The following is a 25,406-nucleotide window of genomic DNA, read 5'->3' as shown; positions in this document are numbered from 1 at the left end:
TTCTTTTTCCCATTAACACACCGTGTGTTACAAAAAAGCCTATGCACACACTTTGGTGATAATTTGTTTATTAATTTGGTATTAAATATTTGACTACCGACCTCATTCAGTAATCACTATTATCAAATATTCAAACCGGTTTACAGATGCTTTTTCCCAAAAACTTTCTTTTACTGAGATACATATGATTATTCCTGTTCCGATAACTAACGACTTCAATTCAAGGTATACTTGATCGGAAAACAAAAATTGATCCCAATACACATTCACTAACAGTAGGATTGCATGGTAATGCAATTAAGTTGGTGTCTTTTTCTTCAAAAGTCTAAATTTTTTCAAGACTAAGATTACACAAAAAAAATTATTCATTATCATTAAATTTCAAATGTAAAAAATGAAAATTCTGGTATCCAATCACAGCTCCAGATGTGATTTCGATTTCAACTAATCAGATTACAAAGATGAACAGATTACGACCAATCACAAAATTATTAACGGTAACAAAATGTTTGTTCATTATCACTTGAGCACACACTTGCAAAACAAGTCCACCAATCAATGATACCTAAATTTTTCATTCACACCCCACAATTTTTTTAAAAGGGGTGGTAGGGAATCATATAGGCCGGTTACATAATGTCAACCCAATATTGGCTTGTTGACTCATTTTTCCTATTCTCTAGCTACTGTTCGGTATGTTATTTGTCTCTGTTTCTCTCTGTATTAATAGACCGTACTGTTTGTTTGTACGCTAATGATGTTAATTTATGTTTTAGAAACAGATAAAGTTTATATAGCCAAATAGCTTACTTGTTCTGACTTTGGCTAAACCAAGACTCTGTATTCGACAGTCTAGAGATTAGCTTAGAGTTGAATCTGTGGGAAATTGTTTCCTACAAAGTTTCGAACAGTACATTCGATATACCTACTGAAATGACTTCCAATAAACACTACGATTCCGATGAGATTCCAGAATTATCACCACATCATTCAGGAGTTTATGACGAGGATCAACTTGGAAAGAACGAACTCAAAAACAACAGCATGATAGAACTAGAGTTAGCTAGGTTGCGCATAACTCAGTTAGAAAAGGAAATTGAACTAGAAAAATTACGCTGCCAGAGATGCGAAGGTTCCGGCCAATCAGTAAGCAACAGTGAGAATACAATATTAAAAAATCTGTATTTACCAAAAGAGAAGTCATAAGGTTTGATGGTACACCGACAAATTATTGGAATTTCATTAGAAATTTCGAAGAATGCATTGGGAGTGAGAATATTGGATTTAGAGCTAAGCTAAATTACTTGATTCAATATTGTGACGGAGAAGCGAAAGCCGCTATCCTTCATTGTACTATACTAGAACCAGAGATAGGTTACCATCAAGCCCTAAAGCTTTTAGAAGAAACGTTTGGCCAAAAACACGTCGTAGCACGCACATTTATCGATAATTTGTTAAACTTCCCAATATAAGGAGAAATCAACCGGATGGTTTGAGAAGACTATCTCGAGAAATGCAAGCATGTAGTTTGACTCTCGAACAGATGAATTACGTTTCTGATTTGAACTCTTCTAGAACTATTGAAACTATGGTTCTGAAATTACCAACGCACATTCAACAAGAGTGGCTAAAGGTAGCTTATAAGATTATCAGAGGAGGCAGAGAGCCTCTGTTTACCGATCTTGTTGATTTTGTAAAGGAGCAAGCTGATATAGCTAATACTAGATACGGCCTACTCGTCAACCGCGGTAGTAATAGTGACGATAGAGATGTTGACGTTTTAAAAGGAAAATTAGTACAGATTACAATGCAGCAAGAATATCTTATGAGAGTGCTAGTGATGATAATGCTCTCTTACGCAGTTCATCTTGTTTGGAGTGCTCCAGTAATCATTCTTTAGATCAATGTCAGAAATTTAAAGACAAGAATGTTAGAGAAAGGAAGGAATTCGTTCTTAGACACAAGTTGTGTAATGTATGCCTGAAGGCAAACCACGTAGCAAAAAACTGTCGATCGCCGAGGTCGTGTGCTGTCGAAGGGTGTGGCTGGAGACACCATACCCTGTTACATGAGTTGCGGGAAGAACCAAGGAATACTAATATTGATGCACACATTAACACCCAGCTATGTACGGAGAAAAGTGTTGAGAGCGTACAGAAACACGCAGCATTCGCAATAGTGCCTGTACTGGTAAGAAATGGAGAAAAGGTAGCACAGACTTGCGCCTTCTTAGATAGTGGGTCGGATGCCTCTCTTATTACAGAAGATCTAGCTAAAAGGTTGAATTTAGAAGGAGAGCCTAAGACGATTTCGTTGAGAACGTTGGATAACCATTCCACAATTCAGTGTAAAGAGGTTCAACTAGAGGTTTCATCCTTAGACTCGTCTTCGTCATTTAGAATCCCAAACGTATGGACAGTCGAGAGATTACCTATGTTGCGCAGGACGGTACCAACGACGTCTCAAATGAAATCCTGGACGCATTTAAAAGACATAAGTTTTCCTAGAGTAGAGGATGAGAATGTCGAACTGTTGATCGGGTGCAATGCACCGAGTGTACACGAAATGAAAGAGGTAAGAACTGGAAAGCCGAATGAACCATTCGCCGTGAAGACTCTGTTAGGTTGGACGCTGTTCGGTTCCTATGGGGAACCCTGTAAAAGCAATCGTGTACTCAATCACCTCTCAGCTAAAGAGGAATTAGAGGATAAGTTTGAACAATCGTATTCAACTGAATTCAAAGACCGACTTAGTCGTACTTCATCGATGTCTGTGGAGGATCGTATAGCATCATCAGAATCTGCATATGGTGTCGCGGGGTATACTCGTTCCGAAGATGTCTCTCGTCAAGTTCATTGTTCGTTTTTATTAACTAAGTATAAGGTTGTTAAGCCAAAAACTGAAGCATCATCTGCTAATAAATCCAAATCAACTCTAAGAAAGCTTAAGGAAAAGGACATCAAACTGAAAGTGAAGACTACGAAAAAGCCGAAGACCACTGTAACGAAGAAGCCAGTAACTAAGACCCTGAAGAAGCAGGTAGCACATATTCGCCGTGGTATCGAGGATGGTGTTGAGAAAGGCGCCCTTGTACGAGTTGTGAACAAGAGTAAGGGTGCATCTGGTAGTTCTATAGGATCCAATGCTATTCTTAGACAGATCATGTGTAGTTGGAATCAGAATAAGACAGTAAATGCCCTTTTAGAGAGAGGTTGTGAATGGCGCTTTAAACTTCCGAGGTCTAGTCAACGAGACGGTGTATGGGGACGCATCATAAAGTCGATAAGAAGAATTCTGCGATCACTATTGTTTCGGAAGGTATTGATGGATGAGTCTTCGAGAGACTTAGTGTTATTAAACAATGTTGGCTCACTGAGAAGTCTATGGTCCAAAGCTATTGTCGAACAAGTAAGCTATGGCTTTGACGGACGAGTTCGTACGGCAAAATTGAGAACCTCAAACGAAGAAACTGCTCGGGACGTACGACGATTATGTCTACTAGAAGGAGCCAGCTGTCTGACGGCGACGACGACCCTGGACAACGGACGTGGTGCGCGTTTCGGGGAGTGTAAAATGTGATTGATAGACGAACCCACCAATAATAAGGGAAACGCCCACCACCACATCAACTCCTTTTGACCTTGTACGACTGTATCTCTTTATTAACCAATCACAGTTTAATGTTCATTGTAAAACAATATTGGCTTGTTGACTCATTTTTCCTATTCTCTAGCTACTGTTCGGTATGTTATTTGTCTCTGTTTCTCTCTGTATTAATAGACCGTACTGTTTGTTTGTACGCTAATGATGTTAATTTATGTTTTAGAAACAGATAAAGTTTATATAGCCAAATAGCTTACTTGTTCTGACTTTGGCTAAACCAAGACTCTGTATTCGACAGTCTAGAGATTAGCTTAGAGTTGAATCTGTGGGAAATTGTTTCCTACAAAGTTTCGAACAGTACATTCGATATACCTACTGAAATGACTTCCAATAAACACTACGATTCCGATGAGATTCCAGAATTATCACCACATCATTCAGGAGTTTATGACGAGGATCAACTTGGAAAGAACGAACTCAAAAACAACAGCATGATAGAACTAGAGTTAGCTAGGTTGCGCATAACTCAGTTAGAAAAGGAAATTGAACTAGAAAAATTACGCTGCCAGAGATGCGAAGGTTCCGGCCAATCAGTAAGCAACAGTGAGAATACAATATTAAAAAATCTGTATTTACCAAAAAGAGAAGTCATAAGGTTTGATGGTACACCGACAAATTATTGGAATTTCATTAGAAATTTCGAAGAATGCATTGGGAGTGAGAATATTGGATTTAGAGCTAAGCTAAATTACTTGATTCAATATTGTGACGGAGAAGCGAAAGCCGCTATCCTTCATTGTACTATACTAGAACCAGAGATAGGTTACCATCAAGCCCTAAAGCTTTTAGAAGAAACGTTTGGCCAAAAACACGTCGTAGCACGCACATTTATCGATAATTTGTTAAACTTCCCCAATATAAGGAGAAATCAACCGGATGGTTTGAGAAGACTATCTCGAGAAATGCAAGCATGTAGTTTGACTCTCGAACAGATGAATTACGTTTCTGATTTGAACTCTTCTAGAACTATCGAAACTATGGTTCTGAAATTACCAACGCACATTCAACAAGAGTGGCTAAAGGTAGCTTATAAGATTATCAGAGGAGGCAGAGAGCCTCTGTTTACCGATCTTGTTGATTTTGTAAAGGAGCAAGCTGATATAGCTAATACTAGATACGGCCTACTCGTCAACCGCGGTAGTAATAGTGACGATAGAGATGTTGACGTTTTAAAAAGGAAAATTAGTACAGATTACAATGCAGCAAGAATATCTTATGAGAGTGCTAGTGATGATAATGCTCTCTTACGCAGTTCATCTTGTTTGGAGTGCTCCAGTAATCATTCTTTAGATCAATGTCAGAAATTTAAAGACAAGAATGTTAGAGAAAGGAAGGAATTCGTTCTTAGACACAAGTTGTGTAATGTATGCCTGAAGGCAAACCACGTAGCAAAAAACTGTCGATCGCCGAGGTCGTGTGCTGTCGAAGGGTGTGGCTGGAGACACCATACCCTGTTACATGAGTTGCGGGAAGAACCAAGGAATACTAATATTGATGCACACATTAACACCCAGCTATGTACGGAGAAAAGTGTTGAGAGCGTACAGAAACACGCAGCATTCGCAATAGTGCCTGTACTGGTAAGAAATGGAGAAAAGGTAGCACAGACTTGCGCCTTCTTAGATAGTGGGTCGGATGCCTCTCTTATTACAGAAGATCTAGCTAAAAGGTTGAATTTAGAAGGAGAGCCTAAGACGATTTCGTTGAGAACGTTGGATAACCATTCCACAATTCAGTGTAAAGAGGTTCAACTAGAGGTTTCATCCTTAGACTCGTCTTCGTCATTTAGAATCCCAAACGTATGGACAGTCGAGAGATTACCTATGTTGCGCAGGACGGTACCAACGACGTCTCAAATGAAATCCTGGACGCATTTAAAAGACATAAGTTTTCCTAGAGTAGAGGATGAGAATGTCGAACTGTTGATCGGGTGCAATGCACCGAGTGTACACGAAATGAAAGAGGTAAGAACTGGAAAGCCGAATGAACCATTCGCCGTGAAGACTCTGTTAGGTTGGACGCTGTTCGGTTCCTATGGGGAACCCTGTAAAAGCAATCGTGTACTCAATCACCTCTCAGCTAAAGAGGAATTAGAGGATAAGTTTGAACAATCGTATTCAACTGAATTCAAAGACCGACTTAGTCGTACTTCATCGATGTCTGTGGAGGATCGTATAGCATCATCAGAATCTGCATATGGTGTCGCGGGGTATACTCGTTCCGAAGATGTCTCTCATCAAGTTCATTGTTCGTTTTTATTAACTAAGTATAAGGTTGTTAAGCCAAAAACTGAAGCATCATCTGCTAATAAATCCAAATCAACTCTAAGAAAGCTTAAGGAAAAGGACATCAAACTGAAAGTGAAGACTACGAAAAAGCCGAAGACCACTGTAACGAAGAAGCCAGTAACTAAGACCCTGAAGAAGCAGGTAGCACATATTCGCCGTGGTATCGAGGATGGTGTTGAGAAAGGCGCCCTTGTACGAGTTGTGAACAAGAGTAAGGGTGCATCTGGTAGTTCTATAGGATCCAATGCTATTCTTAGACAGATCATGTGTAGTTGGAATCAGAATAAGACAGTAAATGCCCTTTTAGAGAGAGGTTGTGAATGGCGCTTTAAACTTCCGAGGTCTAGTCAACGAGACGGTGTATGGGGACGCATCATAAAGTCGATAAGAAGAATTCTGCGATCACTATTGTTTCGGAAGGTATTGATGGATGAGTCTTCGAGAGACTTAGTGTTATTAAACAATGTTGGCTCACTGAGAAGTCTATGGTCCAAAGCTATTGTCGAACAAGTAAGCTATGGCTTTGACGGACGAGTTCGTACGGCAAAATTGAGAACCTCAAACGAAGAAACTGCTCGGGACGTACGACGATTATGTCTACTAGAAGGAGCCAGCTGTCTGACGGCGACGACGACCCTGGACAACGGACGTGGTGCGCGTTTCGGGGAGTGTAAAATGTGATTGATAGACGAACCCACCAATAATAAGGGAAACGCCCACCACCACATCAACTCCTTTTGACCTTGTACGACTGTATCTCTTTATTAACCAATCACAGTTTAATGTTCATTGTAAAACAATATTGGCTTGTTGACTCATTTTTCCTATTCTCTAGCTACTGTTCGGTATGTTATTTGTCTCTGTTTTCTCTGTATTAATAGACCGTACTGTTTGTTTGTACGCTTATGATGTTAATTTATGTTTTAGAAACAGATAAAGTTTATATAGCCAAATAGCTTACTTGTTCTGACTTTGGCTAAACCAAGACTCTGTATTCGACAGTCTAGAGATTAGCTTAGAGTTGAATCTGTGGGAAATTGTTTCCTACAAAGTTTCGAACAGTACATTCGATATACCTACTGAAATGACTTCCAATAAACACTACGATTCCGATGAGATTCCAGAATTATCACCACATCATTCAGGAGTTTATGACGAGGATCAACTTGGAAAGAACGAACTCAAAAACAACAGCATGATAGAACTAGAGTTAGCTAGGTTGCGCATAACTCAGTTAGAAAAGGAAATTGAACTAGAAAAATTACGCTGCCAGAGATGCGAAGGTTCCGGCCAATCAGTAAGCAACAGTGAGAATACAATATTAAAAAATCTGTATTTACCAAAAAGAGAAGTCATAAGGTTTGATGGTACACCGACAAATTATTGGAATTTCATTAGAAATTTCGAAGAATGCATTGGGAGTGAGAATATTGGATTTAGAGCTAAGCTAAATTACTTGATTCAATATTGTGACGGAGAAGCGAAAGCCGCTATCCTTCATTGTACTATACTAGAACCAGAGATAGGTTACCATCAAGCCCTAAAGCTTTTAGAAGAAACGTTTGGCCAAAAACACGTCGTAGCACGCACATTTATCGATAATTTGTTAAACTTCCCCAATATAAGGAGAAATCAACCGGATGGTTTGAGAAGACTATCTCGAGAAATGCAAGCATGTAGTTTGACTCTCGAACAGATGAATTACGTTTCTGATTTGAACTCTTCTAGAACTATCGAAACTATGGTTCTGAAATTACCAACGCACATTCAACAAGAGTGGCTAAAGGTAGCTTATAAGATTATCAGAGGAGGCAGAGAGCCTCTGTTTACCGATCTTGTTGATTTTGTAAAGGAGCAAGCTGATATAGCTAATACTAGATACGGCCTACTCGTCAACCGCGGTAGTAATAGTGACGATAGAGATGTTGACGTTTTAAAAGGAAAATTAGTACAGATTACAATGCAGCAAGAATATCTTATGAGAGTGCTAGTGATGATAATGCTCTCTTACGCAGTTCATCTTGTTTGGAGTGCTCCAGTAATCATTCTTTAGATCAATGTCAGAAATTTAAAGACAAGAATGTTAGAGAAAGGAAGGAATTCGTTCTTAGACACAAGTTGTGTAATGTATGCCTGAAGGCAAACCACGTAGCAAAAAACTGTCGATCGCCGAGGTCGTGTGCTGTCGAAGGGTGTGGCTGGAGACACCATACCCTGTTACATGAGTTGCGGGAAGAACCAAGGAATACTAATATTGATGCACACATTAACACCCAGCTATGTACGGAGAAAAGTGTTGAGAGCGTACAGAAACACGCAGCATTCGCAATAGTGCCTGTACTGGTAAGAAATGGAGAAAAGGTAGCACAGACTTGCGCCTTCTTAGATAGTGGGTCGGATGCCTCTCTTATTACAGAAGATCTAGCTAAAAGGTTGAATTTAGAAGGAGAGCCTAAGACGATTTCGTTGAGAACGTTGGATAACCATTCCACAATTCAGTGTAAAGAGGTTCAACTAGAGGTTTCATCCTTAGACTCGTCTTCGTCATTTAGAATCCCAAACGTATGGACAGTCGAGAGATTACCTATGTTGCGCAGGACGGTACCAACGACGTCTCAAATGAAATCCTGGACGCATTTAAAAGACATAAGTTTTCCTAGAGTAGAGGATGAGAATGTCGAACTGTTGATCGGGTGCAATGCACCGAGTGTACACGAAATGAAAGAGGTAAGAACTGGAAAGCCGAATGAACCATTCGCCGTGAAGACTCTGTTAGGTTGGACGCTGTTCGGTTCCTATGGGGAACCCTGTAAAAGCAATCGTGTACTCAATCACCTCTCAGCTAAAGAGGAATTAGAGGATAAGTTTGAACAATCGTATTCAACTGAATTCAAAGACCGACTTAGTCGTACTTCATCGATGTCTGTGGAGGATCGTATAGCATCATCAGAATCTGCATATGGTGTCGCGGGGTATACTCGTTCCGAAGATGTCTCTCGTCAAGTTCATTGTTCGTTTTTATTAACTAAGTATAAGGTTGTTAAGCCAAAAACTGAAGCATCATCTGCTAATAAATCCAAATCAACTCTAAGAAAGCTTAAGGAAAAGGACATCAAACTGAAAGTGAAGACTACGAAAAAGCCGAAGACCACTGTAACGAAGAAGCCAGTAACTAAGACCCTGAAGAAGCAGGTAGCACATATTCGCCGTGGTATCGAGGATGGTGTTGAGAAAGGCGCCCTTGTACGAGTTGTGAACAAGAGTAAGGGTGCATCTGGTAGTTCTATAGGATCCAATGCTATTCTTAGACAGATCATGTGTAGTTGGAATCAGAATAAGACAGTAAATGCCCTTTTAGAGAGAGGTTGTGAATGGCGCTTTAAACTTCCGAGGTCTAGTCAACGAGACGGTGTATGGGGACGCATCATAAAGTCGATAAGAAGAATTCTGCGATCACTATTGTTTCGGAAGGTATTGATGGATGAGTCTTCGAGAGACTTAGTGTTATTAAACAATGTTGGCTCACTGAGAAGTCTATGGTCCAAAGCTATTGTCGAACAAGTAAGCTATGGCTTTGACGGACGAGTTCGTACGGCAAAATTGAGAACCTCAAACGAAGAAACTGCTCGGGACGTACGACGATTATGTCTACTAGAAGGAGCCAGCTGTCTGACGGCGACGACGACCCTGGACAACGGACGTGGTGCGCGTTTCGGGGGGAGTGTAAAATGTGATTGATAGACGAACCCACCAATAATAAGGGAAACGCCCACCACCACATCAACTCCTTTTGACCTTGTACGACTGTATCTCTTTATTAACCAATCACAGTTTAATGTTCATTGTAAAACAATATTGGCTTGTTGACTCATTTTTCCTATTCTCTAGCTACTGTTCGGTATGTTATTTGTCTCTGTTTCTCTCTGTATTAATAGACCGTACTGTTTGTTTGTACGCTAATGATGTTAATTTATGTTTTAGAAACAGATAAAGTTTATATAGCCAAATAGCTTACTTGTTCTGACTTTGGCTAAACCAAGACTCTGTATTCGACAGTCTAGAGATTAGCTTAGAGTTGAATCTGTGGGAAATTGTTTCCTACAAAGTTTCGAACAGTACATTCGATATACCTACTGAAATGACTTCCAATAAACACTACGATTCCGATGAGATTCCAGAATTATCACCACATCATTCAGGAGTTTATGACGAGGATCAACTTGGAAAGAACGAACTCAAAAACAACAGCATGATAGAACTAGAGTTAGCTAGGTTGCGCATAACTTAGTTAGAAAAGGAAATTGAACTAGAAAAATTACGCTGCCAGAGATGCGAAGGTTCCGGCCAATCAGTAAGCAACAGTGAGAATACAATATTAAAAAATCTGTATTTACCAAAAAGAGAAGTCATAAGGTTTGATGGTACACCGACAAATTATTGGAATTTCATTAGAAATTTCGAAGAATGCATTGGGAGTGAGAATATTGGATTTAGAGCTAAGCTAAATTACTTGATTCAATATTGTGACGGAGAAGCGAAAGCCGCTATCCTTCATTGTACTATACTAGAACCAGAGATAGGTTACCATCAAGCCCTAAAGCTTTTAGAAGAAACGTTTGGCCAAAAACACGTCGTAGCACGCACATTTATCGATAATTTGTTAAACTTCCCAATATAAGGAGAAATCAACCGGATGGTTTGAGAAGACTATCTCGAGAAATGCAAGCATGTAGTTTGACTCTCGAACAGATGAATTACGTTTCTGATTTGAACTCTTCTAGAACTATCGAAACTATGGTTCTGAAATTACCAACGCACATTCAACAAGAGTGGCTAAAGGTAGCTTATAAGATTATCAGAGGAGGCAGAGAGCCTCTGTTTACCGATCTTGTTGATTTTGTAAAGGAGCAAGCTGATATAGCTAATACTAGATACGGCCTACTCGTCAACCGCGGTAGTAATAGTGACGATAGAGATGTTGACGTTTTAAAAGGAAAATTAGTACAGATTACAATGCAGCAAGAATATCTTATGAGAGTGCTAGTGATGATAATGCTCTCTTACGCAGTTCATCTTGTTTGGAGTGCTCCAGTAATCATTCTTTAGATCAATGTCAGAAATTTAAAGACAAGAATGTTAGAGAAAGGAAGGAATTCGTTCTTAGACACAAGTTGTGTAATGTATGCCTGAAGGCAAACCACGTAGCAAAAAACTGTCGATCGCCGAGGTCGTGTGCTGTCGAAGGGTGTGGCTGGAGACACCATACCCTGTTACATGAGTTGCGGGAAGAACCAAGGAATACTAATATTGATGCACACATTAACACCCAGCTATGTACGGAGAAAAGTGTTGAGAGCGTACAGAAACACGCAGCATTCGCAATAGTGCCTGTACTGGTAAGAAATGGAGAAAAGGTAGCACAGACTTGCGCCTTCTTAGATAGTGGGTCGGATGCCTCTCTTATTACAGAAGATCTAGCTAAAAGGTTGAATTTAGAAGGAGAGCCTAAGACGATTTCGTTGAGAACGTTGGATAACCATTCCACAATTCAGTGTAAAGAGGTTCAACTAGAGGTTTCATCCTTAGACTCGTCTTCGTCATTTAGAATCCCAAACGTATGGACAGTCGAGAGATTACCTATGTTGCGCAGGACGGTACCAACGACGTCTCAAATGAAATCCTGGACGCATTTAAAAGACATAAGTTTTCCTAGAGTAGAGGATGAGAATGTCGAACTGTTGATCGGGTGCAATGCACCGAGTGTACACGAAATGAAAGAGGTAAGAACTGGAAAGCCGAATGAACCATTCGCCGTGAAGACTCTGTTAGGTTGGACGCTGTTCGGTTCCTATGGGGAACCCTGTAAAAGCAATCGTGTACTCAATCACCTCTCAGCTAAAGAGGAATTAGAGGATAAGTTTGAACAATCGTATTCAACTGAATTCAAAGACCGACTTAGTCGTACTTCATCGATGTCTGTGGAGGATCGTATAGCATCATCAGAATCTGCATATGGTGTCGCGGGGTATACTCGTTCCGAAGATGTCTCTCGTCAAGTTCATTGTTCGTTTTTATTAACTAAGTATAAGGTTGTTAAGCCAAAAACTGAAGCATCATCTGCTAATAAATCCAAATCAACTCTAAGAAAGCTTAAGGAAAAGGACATCAAACTGAAAGTGAAGACTACGAAAAAGCCGAAGACCACTGTAACGAAGAAGCCAGTAACTAAGACCCTGAAGAAGCAGGTAGCACATATTCGCCGTGGTATCGAGGATGGTGTTGAGAAAGGCGCCCTTGTACGAGTTGTGAACAAGAGTAAGGGTGCATCTGGTAGTTCTATAGGATCCAATGCTATTCTTAGACAGATCATGTGTAGTTGGAATCAGAATAAGACAGTAAATGCCCTTTTAGAGAGAGGTTGTGAATGGCGCTTTAAACTTCCGAGGTCTAGTCAACGAGACGGTGTATGGGGACGCATCATAAAGTCGATAAGAAGAATTCTGCGATCACTATTGTTTCGGAAGGTATTGATGGATGAGTCTTCGAGAGACTTAGTGTTATTAAACAATGTTGGCTCACTGAGAAGTCTATGGTCCAAAGCTATTGTCGAACAAGTAAGCTATGGCTTTGACGGACGAGTTCGTACGGCAAAATTGAGAACCTCAAACGAAGAAACTGCTCGGGACGTACGACGATTATGTCTACTAGAAGGAGCCAGCTGTCTGACGGCGACGACGACCCTGGACAACGGACGTGGTGCGCGTTTCGGGGAGTGTAAAATGTGATTGATAGACGAACCCACCAATAATAAGGGAAACGCCCACCACCACATCAACTCCTTTTGACCTTGTACGACTGTATCTCTTTATTAACCAATCACAGTTTAATGTTCATTGTAAAACAATATTGGCTTGTTGACTCATTTTTCCTATTCTCTAGCTACTGTTCGGTATGTTATTTGTCTCTGTTTCTCTCTGTATTAATAGACCGTACTGTTTGTTTGTACGCTAATGATGTTAATTTATGTTTTAGAAACAGATAAAGTTTATATAGCCAAATAGCTTACTTGTTCTGACTTTGGCTAAACCAAGACTCTGTATTCGACAGTCTAGAGATTAGCTTAGAGTTGAATCTGTGGGAAATTGTTTCCTACAAAGTTTCGAACAGTACATTCGATATACCTACTGAAATGACTTCCAATAAACACTACGATTCCGATGAGATTCCAGAATTATCACCACATCATTCAGGAGTTTATGACGAGGATCAACTTGGAAAGAACGAACTCAAAAACAACAGCATGATAGAACTAGAGTTAGCTAGGTTGCGCATAACTCAGTTAGAAAAGGAAATTGAACTAGAAAAATTACGCTGCCAGAGATGCGAAGGTTCCGGCCAATCAGTAAGCAACAGTGAGAATACAATATTAAAAAATCTGTATTTACCAAAAAGAGAAGTCATAAGGTTTGATGGTACACCGACAAATTATTGGAATTTCATTAGAAATTTCGAAGAATGCATTGGGAGTGAGAATATTGGATTTAGAGCTAAGCTAAATTACTTGATTCAATATTGTGACGGAGAAGCGAAAGCCGCTATCCTTCATTGTACTATACTAGAACCAGAGATAGGTTACCATCAAGCCCTAAAGCTTTTAGAAGAAACGTTTGGCCAAAAACACGTCGTAGCACGCACATTTATCGATAATTTGTTAAACTTCCCCAATATAAGGAGAAATCAACCGGATGGTTTGAGAAGACTATCTCGAGAAATGCAAGCATGTAGTTTGACTCTCGAACAGATGAATTACGTTTCTGATTTGAACTCTTCTAGAACTATCGAAACTATGGTTCTGAAATTACCAACGCACATTCAACAAGAGTGGCTAAAGGTAGCTTATAAGATTATCAGAGGAGGCAGAGAGCCTCTGTTTACCGATCTTGTTGATTTTGTAAAGGAGCAAGCTGATATAGCTAATACTAGATACGGCCTACTCGTCAACCGCGGTAGTAATAGTGACGATAGAGATGTTGACGTTTTAAAAGGAAAATTAGTACAGATTACAATGCAGCAAGAATATCTTATGAGAGTGCTAGTGATGATAATGCTCTCTTACGCAGTTCATCTTGTTTGGAGTGCTCCAGTAATCATTCTTTAGATCAATGTCAGAAATTTAAAGACAAGAATGTTAGAGAAAGGAAGGAATTCGTTCTTAGACACAAGTTGTGTAATGTATGCCTGAAGGCAAACCACGTAGCAAAAAACTGTCGATCGCCGAGGTCGTGTGCTGTCGAAGGGTGTGGCTGGAGACACCATACCCTGTTACATGAGTTGCGGGAAGAACCAAGGAATACTAATATTGATGCACACATTAACACCCAGCTATGTACGGAGAAAAGTGTTGAGAGCGTACAGAAACACGCAGCATTCGCAATAGTGCCTGTACTGGTAAGAAATGGAGAAAAGGTAGCACAGACTTGCGCCTTCTTAGATAGTGGGTCGGATGCCTCTCTTATTACAGAAGATCTAGCTAAAAGGTTGAATTTAGAAGGAGAGCCTAAGACGATTTCGTTGAGAACGTTGGATAACCATTCCACAATTCAGTGTAAAGAGGTTCAACTAGAGGTTTCATCCTTAGACTCGTCTTCGTCATTTAGAATCCCAAACGTATGGACAGTCGAGAGATTACCTATGTTGCGCAGGACGGTACCAACGACGTCTCAAATGAAATCCTGGACGCATTTAAAAGACATAAGTTTTCCTAGAGTAGAGGATGAGAATGTCGAACTGTTGATCGGGTGCAATGCACCGAGTGTACACGAAATGAAAGAGGTAAGAACTGGAAAGCCGAATGAACCATTCGCCGTGAAGACTCTGTTAGGTTGGACGCTGTTCGGTTCCTATGGGGAACCCTGTAAAAGCAATCGTGTACTCAATCACCTCTCAGCTAAAGAGGAATTAGAGGATAAGTTTGAACAATCGTATTCAACTGAATTCAAAGACCGACTTAGTCGTACTTCATCGATGTCTGTGGAGGATCGTATAGCATCATCAGAATCTGCATATGGTGTCGCGGGGTATACTCGTTCCGAAGATGTCTCTCGTCAAGTTCATTGTTCGTTTTTATTAACTAAGTATAAGGTTGTTAAGCCAAAAACTGAAGCATCATCTGCTAATAAATCCAAATCAACTCTAAGAAAGCTTAAGGAAAAGGACATCAAACTGAAAGTGAAGACTACGAAAAAGCCGAAGACCACTGTAACGAAGAAGCCAGTAACTAAGACCCTGAAGAAGCAGGTAGCACATATTCGCCGTGGTATCGAGGATGGTGTTGAGAAAGGCGCCCTTGTACGAGTTGTGAACAAGAGTAAGGGTGCATCTGGTAGTTCTATAGGATCCAATGCTATTCTTAGACAGATCATGTGTAGTTGGAATCAGAATAAGACAGTAAATGCCCTTTTAGAGAGAGGTTGTGAATGGCGCTTTAAACTTCCGAGGTCTAGTCAACGAGACGGTGTATGGGGACGCATCATAAAGTCGATAAGAAGAATTCTGCGATCACTATTGTTTCGGAAGGTATTGATGGATGAGTCTTCGAGAGACTTAGTGTTATTAAACAATGTTGGCTCACTGAGAAGTCTATGGTCCAAAGCTATTGTCGAACAAGTAAGCTATGGCTTTGACGGACGAGTTCGTACGGCAAAATTGAGAACCTCAAACGAAGAAACTGCTCGGGACGTACGACGATTATGTCTACTAGAAGGAGCCAGCTGTCTGACGGCGACGACGACCCTGGACAACGGACGTGGTGCGCGTTTCGGGGAGTGTAAAATGTGATTGATAGACGAACCCACCAATAATAAGGGAAACGCCCACCACCACATCAACTCCTTTTGACCTTGTACGACTGTATCTCTTTATTAACCAATCACAGTTTAATGTTCATTGTAAAACAATATTGGCTTGTTGACTCATTTTTCCTATTCTCTAGCTACTGTTCGGTATGTTATTTGTCTCTGTTTTTCTCTGTATTAATAGACCGTACTGTTTGTTTGTACGCTTATGATGTTAATTTATGTTTTAGAAACAGATAAAGTTTATATAGCCAAATAGCTTACTTGTTCTGACTTTGGCTAAACCAAGACTCTGTATTCGACAGTCTAGAGATTAGCTTAGAGTTGAATCTGTGGGAAATTGTTTCCTACAAAGTTTCGAACAGTACATTCGATATACCTACTGAAATGACTTCCAATAAACACTACGATTCCGATGAGATTCCAGAATTATCACCACATCATTCAGGAGTTTATGACGAGGATCAACTTGGAAAGAACGAACTCAAAAACAACAGCATGATAGAACTAGAGTTAGCTAGGTTGCGCATAACTCAGTTAGAAAAGGAAATTGAACTAGAAAAATTACGCTGCCAGAGATGCGAAGGTTCCGGCCAATCAGTAAGCAACAGTGAGAATACAATATTAAAAAATCTGTATTTACCAAAAAGAGAAGTCATAAGGTTTGATGGTACACCGACAAATTATTGGAATTTCATTAGAAATTTCGAAGAATGCATTGGGAGTGAGAATATTGGATTTAGAGCTAAGCTAAATTACTTGATTCAATATTGTGACGGAGAAGCGAAAGCCGCTATCCTTCATTGTACTATACTAGAACCAGAGATAGGTTACCATCAAGCCCTAAAGCTTTTAGAAGAAACGTTTGGCCAAAAACACGTCGTAGCACGCACATTTATCGATAATTTGTTAAACTTCCCCAATATAAGGAGAAATCAACCGGATGGTTTGAGAAGACTATCTCGAGAAATGCAAGCATGTAGTTTGACTCTCGAACAGATGAATTACGTTTCTGATTTGAACTCTTCTAGAACTATCGAAACTATGGTTCTGAAATTACCAACGCACATTCAACAAGAGTGGCTAAAGGTAGCTTATAAGATTATCAGAGGAGGCAGAGAGCCTCTGTTTACCGATCTTGTTGATTTTGTAAAGGAGCAAGCTGATATAGCTAATACTAGATACGACCTACTCGTCAACCGCGGTAGTAATAGTGACGATAGAGATGTTGACGTTTTAAAAAGGAAAATTAGTACAGATTACAATGCAGCAAGAATATCTTATGAGAGTGCTAGTGATGATAATGCTCTCTTACGCAGTTCATCTTGTTTGGAGTGCTCCAGTAATCATTCTTTAGATCAATGTCAGAAATTTAAAGACAAGAATGTTAGAGAAAGGAAGGAATTCGTTCTTAGACACAAGTTGTGTAATGTATGCCTGAAGGCAAACCACGTAGCAAAAAACTGTCGATCGCCGAGGTCGTGTGCTGTCGAAGGGTGTGGCTGGAGACACCATACCCTGTTACATGAGTTGCGGGAAGAACCAAGGAATACTAATATTGATGCACACATTAACACCCAGCTATGTACGGAGAAAAGTGTTGAGAGCGTACAGAAACACGCAGCATTCGCAATAGTGCCTGTACTGGTAAGAAATGGAGAAAAGGTAGCACAGACTTGCGCCTTCTTAGATAGTGGGTCGGATGCCTCTCTTATTACAGAAGATCTAGCTAAAAGGTTGAATTTAGAAGGAGAGCCTAAGACGATTTCGTTGAGAACGTTGGATAACCATTCCACAATTCAGTGTAAAGAGGTTCAACTAGAGGTTTCATCCTTAGACTCGTCTTCGTCATTTAGAATCCCAAACGTATGGACAGTCGAGAGATTACCTATGTTGCGCAGGACGGTACCAACGACGTCTCAAATGAAATCCTGGACGCATTTAAAAGACATAAGTTTTCCTAGAGTAGAGGATGAGAATGTCGAACTGTTGATCGGGTGCAATGCACCGAGTGTACACGAAATGAAAGAGGTAAGAACTGGAAAGCCGAATGAACCATTCGCCGTGAAGACTCTGTTAGGTTGGACGCTGTTCGGTTCCTATGGGGAACCCTGTAAAAGCAATCGTGTACTCAATCACCTCTCAGCTAAAGAGGAATTAGAGGATAAGTTTGAACAATCGTATTCAACTGAATTCAAAGACCGACTTAGTCGTACTTCATCGATGTCTGTGGAGGATCGTATAGCATCATCAGAATCTGCATATGGTGTCGCGGGGTATACTCGTTCCGAAGATGTCTCTCGTCAAGTTCATTGTTCGTTTTTATTAACTAAGTATAAGGTTGTTAAGCCAAAAACTGAAGCATCATCTGCTAATAAATCCAAATCAACTCTAAGAAAGCTTAAGGAAAAGGACATCAAACTGAAAGTGAAGACTACGAAAAAGCCGAAGACCACTGTAACGAAGAAGCCAGTAACTAAGACCCTGAAGAAGCAGGTAGCACATATTCGCCGTGGTATCGAGGATGGTGTTGAGAAAGGCGCCCTTGTACGAGTTGTGAACAAGAGTAAGGGTGCATCTGGTAGTTCTATAGGATCCAATGCTATTCTTAGACAGATCATGTGTAGTTGGAATCAGAATAAGACAGTAAATGCCCTTTTAGAGAGAGGTTGTGAATGGCGCTTTAAACTTCCGAGGTCTAGTCAACGAGACGGTGTATGGGGACGCATCATAAAGTCGATAAGAAGAATTCTGCGATCACTATTGTTTCGGAAGGTATTGATGGATGAGTCTTCGAGAGACTTAGTGTTATTAAACAATGTTGGCTCACTGAGAAGTCTATGGTCCAAAGCTATTGTCGAACAAGTAAGCTATGGCTTTGACGGACGAGTTCGTACGGCAAAATTGAGAACCTCAAACGAAGAAACTGCTCGGGACGTACGACGATTATGTCTACTAGAAGGAGCCAGCTGTCTGACGGCGACGACGACCCTGGACAACGGACGTGGTGCGCGTTTCGGGGGGAGTGTAAAATGTGATTGATAGACGAACCCACCAATAATAAGGGAAACGCCCACCACCACATCAACTCCTTTTGACCTTGTACGACTGTATCTCTTTATTAACCAATCACAGTTTAATGTTCATTGTAAAACAATATTGGCTTGTTGACTCATTTTTCCTATTCTCTAGCTACTGTTCGGTATGTTATTTGTCTCTGTTTTTCTCTGTATTAATAGACCGTACTGTTTGTTTGTACGCTTATGATGTTAATTTATGTTTTAGAAACAGATAAAGTTTATATAGCCAAATAGCTTACTTGTTCTGACTTTGGCTAAACCAAGACTCTGTATTCGACAGTCTAGAGATTAGCTTAGAGTTGAATCTGTGGGAAATTGTTTCCTACAATTACAAATGATCAGTACAAACACAAATACTTCATCATTAATAGCATTATTGTGATTTTTCGTCGAGCATACTGGGACACCGGTTTCAGTTGTCACAGTAAATATATCAATCTAATTAACTAATGAACAAGATTCAAACAACTGATCTGTAGCCTTTGCTACTTATCAAGCTTCACCAACACCGTGTGAAATAATGATTTATGCACAGTTAGTCAAATAAGGTACACGAAAGAACAACAAGATACAAACTTATAGTTGGTATAAATCAGTAAAAACAAAAGGAAGAACCTCCCTATTTCTCAGCAAACAATTTAAAATCATCATCATTAAAGCTGGAATAAATAGGTTAGCTGATAGTGTGTTTAGAATTTATTGGGCAATAAGGAATATGGAAGTATTATTCTACTATCAGTTTTGTTGTATCAATTATTTAGGTCCTTTTTTCTTCCTAAACTTACGAACACTGTTAATTTCAAATGATAAATTTGAACTGACAGAGAAAAGTCAATACACTTACTTCCATATCCCACAATGAACTTGGATGACCAGTACGGCTAACAAAAGCATGTGTAGTTGGTATAGCATAACGTAATTTCCAGTCAGTCTCACCGTCAAGTTGATCTGTCCGTATAAAACAAGAACCATTTCGATCTGATGTCCATATTAAGATCATATCTGCTGGAACTCGTTGATTCTTCTCTAAACGAATAAGATCACCAACCTATTATAACCGAAAAACGAATACTAACTGTGAAACACTAAATTTAGAGCACAAGTATTAAATACATTAAACTTAACCAACAGAAAGATACCAGGTTAATTTGGTAACAAGCACAAAACAAGTACGTTGTGATATAGAAAAATTGTGAATTAAGATTTTAAAAAATGTTAATTAAAAAAAGAATACAGTTACTTTCACGGTTCTCGACATTCCTAACAATTAATGGTTGTTTAGATAAGGTTTCCGAGGCTATGAAACATAGAGGGCTGTACGAAGTAAAACTATGAATTTGTAAGGAACAGGAGGAAAGGCCATTTATTCAATAAATAACGAAAATAGAATAGTGTTTATTAGAAACAGAGTTTGGGTGGAAAAAGTAGATGAAACAAATTTAGATCAGTTACAGGTTGCAATTTACCTTTATAAAGAAAAATGAAGCGTAACAATCCAAAAGTCTGAGTTATCTCCGAACCTTTGCTGAGTTAGGTGGGTCATTGGTCGTCACCTATTGAAGGGCTTAGGATAGTCTTGTTAATTTTTCTGAGGCGGAGTCAGTTGGACTTCTGCCCAACTCACATTAATCTATTTAGGGTGACGAACCTGTTGGCCACGAGGACATATGAGTTCAGTGCATACTATGGTACGATTAGAATCCTGAAATGTTTTCCAAAGGGAATAGTAGTCTTTTGCATATTTGTGCAGTCGGTAGACAACTACAACACAACCACTCGAACTACAGGGTCAAAATATCAGGTAACAAATTGGAGATGATTTTGTCGAAAGTCAGTACTGGTTTTAAAAAATGAGTTGCGATTTAAGCAAAGTTGAAAACAGTTCCTATTATTTAACCTGAGATTAGTAAGTGAAAACTCATGACCCAAAACATCCCCTTCTGAGTTTAAACGTGCATCTAGGCAATTAGGTCCTCAGGTTGCAAAGCAACATCTGTCAAGTGCGTCTTGTTGAGGATTTCATTTATTTGACAGCAGAATTCATCATTTGCCTCATCTAAGCAGCCCTCTGACGGTGCATAGACAGAGACTAGGAAAAAACAACGTTTTTCAAGCCGGTTTCTTTGGTCTCTGATTGAACTATCTAGCCTAACAACCCAAAAAACAACTGTTAACGTGAATACAACCAAGTGTTCTCTCCATTTTGACAAGGTTGAACACCAGTCACAGGATTTATAGATAAGTACATGGAGAACCTGTTTTTAAATCGATAAATGGAACAGAAATTTACAATGGTTGGTTGGAGCCCAAATTAAAAGTTTCAGAGATAAAGTATACGTCGATAGTGAGACACTACGGAGTTTAAGCAAACGCCCTCTAGTACCCAATCTATATCAACAAGCAAAAAACTAGGGCGAGAAGTTTAAAAGGTACATATCTTTTCACAATACATATATCAGACATCGTAGTCAGTAATAGCTTCCAGACAGCAAACATTCAATGAAATAAAACCGTTTGGGATTGGAACAATTTTCAAAAGAAATTATCTGATATATTAAAGAGTAGAATTACTGTAGAAATAAGTAGAACTCAAATGAAAATAAAACGGAGTAGCGAGTAAGTGATGAAAAATAAATGTGGGTATAATAAATTCACTATGACTTTTATCACTAGTGAGTCTTAGTGTGCAACGTGACCACATCATTAGCATCACTGGTAATTATTACCAACTGTGTGAAGGCTTTGATAATAGGTACCTAAACCGACAGAGGTGGTTTCCTTAAAAGTCACAACGCTTCAAACAAGTTTCCGATCTTATGGTCTGATGCACAAGATGTCTGGCAATATCAAGAGACGCAATCCCGCGGTGCCCCGTGACTAGAGTAGTTCTGTACAGCATTCATCGCCATATGATCCTTTAGTCTGTGAGGACCATTGGTTCAGAATCAAGATTATCTAACTTCGTTAGATTGACTCACTGTATCTACTTCTCCAGTGCAGTCTTTGGACGACGGCTCTCACTTTTGTAAAGACAACCCGCTAAGGGAAGACAATGAGTAGGGTCTCTTTAAGAGTCGTTTTGAGTAGTGTGGGTCAACCAAAGTTCCAGTATTACTATGAGTTATATACACTGACGGATTATGAAAAGTTGGTTTGCAGTGGTCGTACACTTGAGATTACAAGTGTTTTAATTAGCACAACTCAATACACAATTCAATACAATGTTCAAGAAGGCTTACTTTGATATCTGAACTCATAACGGAAACTTCTTTGTTGCGGACATACTTTCCATAGATAGCCATATTGACATCGCGATCACGAGACCATCTTCCAATGTCATCTACCGCTTCTCGAATCATGGTTATTGCAATCACAAAACCAAGTGGCCCCCAATATGTGTACAGACGACCCACACCAAGTTCGGGAATAAATTGACTACATGCAATTACAAGGAAGACGAGATTTAAAAATACACTGAACTGTTCAAAAAGAACCTGAAAAGTACAAACAAATGAAGCACATAGATTCGCTATTAACAATTAGTGAAAACACGAAAACCACAGAAGTAACAGCCTATAAATTTGTAACTATGTTGTACAAATAGTAAACCCATACCAAACAAGCTTTCAGATATGAACAAATAAATTTTCAGGATATCCTCGAACAGCAATTCAGTACTATTGGTAGTCACCAATCTAGTGTATATGAAACCTTACAAACATTCTTATTTCCCAAGTGGTTCAAAACTGTGTTGTGTATCCTTGGTTTCAGGATGATTCCTAATAAGTTTATGTGAATGTGTAAGTCTCCCATCACAAGATTAAGCGGTTTAGGACTAAATCTCACAAAAAATATAGTTTGCTGAAACATTGGCTACAGATTAATAACGAGTAAAAACAATTTTAATTAACAATTATTAGGTTCTCCGCTTGCTGTACCTACAATCTTTCGGAACGCAGCAACTGAAACAAAGGCTCTTTAAGTAGAGTTAACATGGATTAGTCAAACTATACCCGTGAAATAATTCCCTTAACTACTATTTATCGATTAACTCTTCTAAATCAGAGTAACTGCAAAATATACAGTTAAAGGCATTTATAAACAAATAGAGTATAAAAACACCGTATTAAGAACTAGTAGCCAAAAATAAAGAGTACTTTTAAATTTGATTCATAATAGTGCTGATGAGCATAGTCCCTAACAAAACCAATAGACCGTCACAAACTCTCCTTATCTATACTGTATAGGGATAAACTCATACTCACCTTTGAGTCAACCTAAGTATGATAGTCACTGATACCCCCGGACTTCCCGAACCGAAGTAACGGTGCATAGTTCGTATCAACAACCCGGTTGACAGTCAGGCGGCTTAATTACTAGGCCACAGCTCAACATACCCATTATCTACAATATAACTTTAATAAGAAAATTACACTTGAAAAACTGTTTATGATATTTCTAAGCTAATGGTGTAAATGAACCACACTGAAGTATAAATCGATCTAGTTAACTGGTAATTATCAGGATTCAAATTGGAGATGCTCTACCGTTATGTAAGTAGAATTAGTACCAAAGGTTAAATGAGCACTAATTCAAAATCTAGTCAACTTTAAAACGTAACTGCTACACTCACCAAAGGAATGAAACTTATTACATTATACTTTTGATTATTGATCCGATTCGAAGGAAATTTCTGAGTCTTCGATGGTCTACCAACATTAACTACACGAGCATGGTAAACTTTTGGACCTCGACAATTTCGACAACAACTAATGCAACTGAAATAATATGAAAAGTTACTAAGCAATCGATCAAATGCAGTGTAATAAGATAAAAGAAAGTGATATAAATAATGGTGGAAGCTGTTATAAGACTGATTAACACTAAACGGTGACATATCATATTATATAAATGTGATCAACGTCAATAAATACTATCACCGAACCTGATGGGTTTTGTACAGATGGGTATAGTTACGAGTAGCTGAGATGCATATCAGTATAGTGACAGGGGCATTTAGAAAGCTGGACAGTAAACACAATAACAAAGCCTGTCAGTCAACCGATTCAAACACAGCCTTTAGTTAAAAAAAAAATAGTACTGTGATCTGGTATCGATATGACAATATTCTAAAGCCCATAATGTTAGCATCTGTTATGTGCATCATAATTCAATAGTGTTCTGCTAATCCAACTGTCCCATTCACAGTCCCAGTTAACTGGTATGAGAGCAGGCTACAGCTTCATCTTCTCTAGTAACAGTTTCCTGGCACGAACTACCACCGAAACAAAATTTACGTAGTGGGAACAATAGTTATCAACCTATTCAACCTTAATCCTACAAATACATCTAAAATATGGATGGGGCGGCAACGACCACTAGTGCAAGAAAGAATCTGCAGCGGATGCAAACAACTCTTGTTACGAATTGTGGTTTTTGTGTACTTTCCTGAATATTAGTCTTAAGATTGATCCTGAAAGCAAGACACTGAAAATTGTTTTAAAACGCATAAATGACAGATTCGGGCTAGGACCAAGAGGATTTATGGGGAAGCTTAAATACAAGCCCTCTACACTAGATTATCTATCGAAATGTTAACAACTAAACAACAAAAACTACATGTCTTACATTTAAAGTTTATAGAAACTTGAAGTTTCTTAAAGCTATTCTGCATCAGACAATTGAAAAAAGTAGTGCTATCCTCCCTAATAACTTCAACTTCAGGAAGGAATTCCATGCTTCTAAGCTTTGTATTATACGACAAAAAGCCTACATAAATCACGGGCAATTTATAATATGAATCGTTTAAAATGTTCAAGCGAATTAGCAAGTGAGGGTGGTCATATTATTCATAAGCTAACCTTGAAGAACAGGTAGAACATTTACGGTGCCGCTCGGACTCATTATCTGAATCCAACAAGCTGTCTGATGAACCAGTTGCCATAGTTAACCAAGCACTCAAAACACCCGCGCTTGAGAGGAAATATCCGTCACTATTAAATCAATATACGCACTATATAAGAGTCGAGCAATTATAGACTGTCTAGTTTCGTTATTCTTGCTTTTTTATGTGACAATAGAGTTCTGCAGCACAGTTTGATAAAGTAAATTATGATCAGGCAACTTCCCTTTCTATAGCTAGTGGAATGATTCAGTTATGCTTATCAGTCGGTTATAATTAATATAGAACCTAATACACACGCGTAACCCGACACTGCCATGCCAGAAGTGGAATAGTCGGGATCAAAATCAAAGAAAATGGCATTGTTTATCAGCAACCACATAAGAATAACTAAATATAGAGACAAAAGAACAGTTTTGGACGCCGAGTTAATGTGAGACACTTTAAAGAATAAGAATACATTTTTCAAATCTAAGCGGATAGATTTGTAGTAAATCCATCGTTTTACTTGACAATATGATCTAAACTTTCTCAAAGAAATATAATCAAACATCGAAACTGTAGCGGTAAATAAATCCCCAAAATAAATAGCTCTGTAAGTTTTCGACATTGGATGCTG

The 25,406-nt window shown here is 39.1% G+C and overlaps 2 protein-coding genes across 3 annotated transcripts in view; one reads left to right on the top strand and one right to left on the bottom strand.

Moving 5' to 3' along the window:
* The window catches only part of ATP9A_1 (ATP synthase subunit 9), a 52,455-nt gene extending 27,585 nt beyond the window's left edge, over nucleotides 1–24,870 (bottom strand). The window contains exons 1-5 of one of the 2 annotated variants that reach the window (XM_051217082.1): nucleotides 24,747–24,860; nucleotides 23,519–23,663; nucleotides 23,151–23,484; nucleotides 22,125–22,379; nucleotides 19,730–19,933 (exon numbers count right to left, since the gene is read on the bottom strand). In XM_051217082.1, coding sequence (XP_051065720.1) covers nucleotides 19,730–19,933; nucleotides 22,125–22,244 — 324 coding nt within the window. In that variant the 5' untranslated portion in view covers nucleotides 22,245–22,379; nucleotides 23,151–23,484; nucleotides 23,519–23,663; nucleotides 24,747–24,860. Of the gene's footprint in view, nucleotides 1–19,729; nucleotides 19,934–22,124; nucleotides 22,380–23,150; nucleotides 23,485–23,518; nucleotides 23,664–24,746 lie in introns of both variants that reach the window. The other variant, XM_051217081.1, reaches the window with a different exon arrangement.
* On the top strand, nucleotides 3,826–6,903 carry TMX3_8 (Protein disulfide-isomerase tmx3). The gene has a single exon (XM_051217083.1). The coding sequence runs from the start codon at nucleotides 3,984–3,986 to the stop codon at nucleotides 6,630–6,632; it is 2,649 nt and encodes an 882-aa protein (XP_051065721.1). The 5' UTR covers nucleotides 3,826–3,983; the 3' UTR covers nucleotides 6,633–6,903.
* Nucleotides 24,871–25,406: the final 536 nt, after the last annotated feature.

Source organism: Schistosoma haematobium, chromosome 6 (genome assembly GCF_000699445.3).
Source record: "Schistosoma haematobium chromosome 6, whole genome shotgun sequence".
NCBI classification, from domain to species: Eukaryota; Metazoa; Platyhelminthes; class Trematoda; order Strigeidida; family Schistosomatidae; genus Schistosoma; species Schistosoma haematobium.
This window is presented reverse-complemented; position numbering and strand designations above follow the sequence as displayed.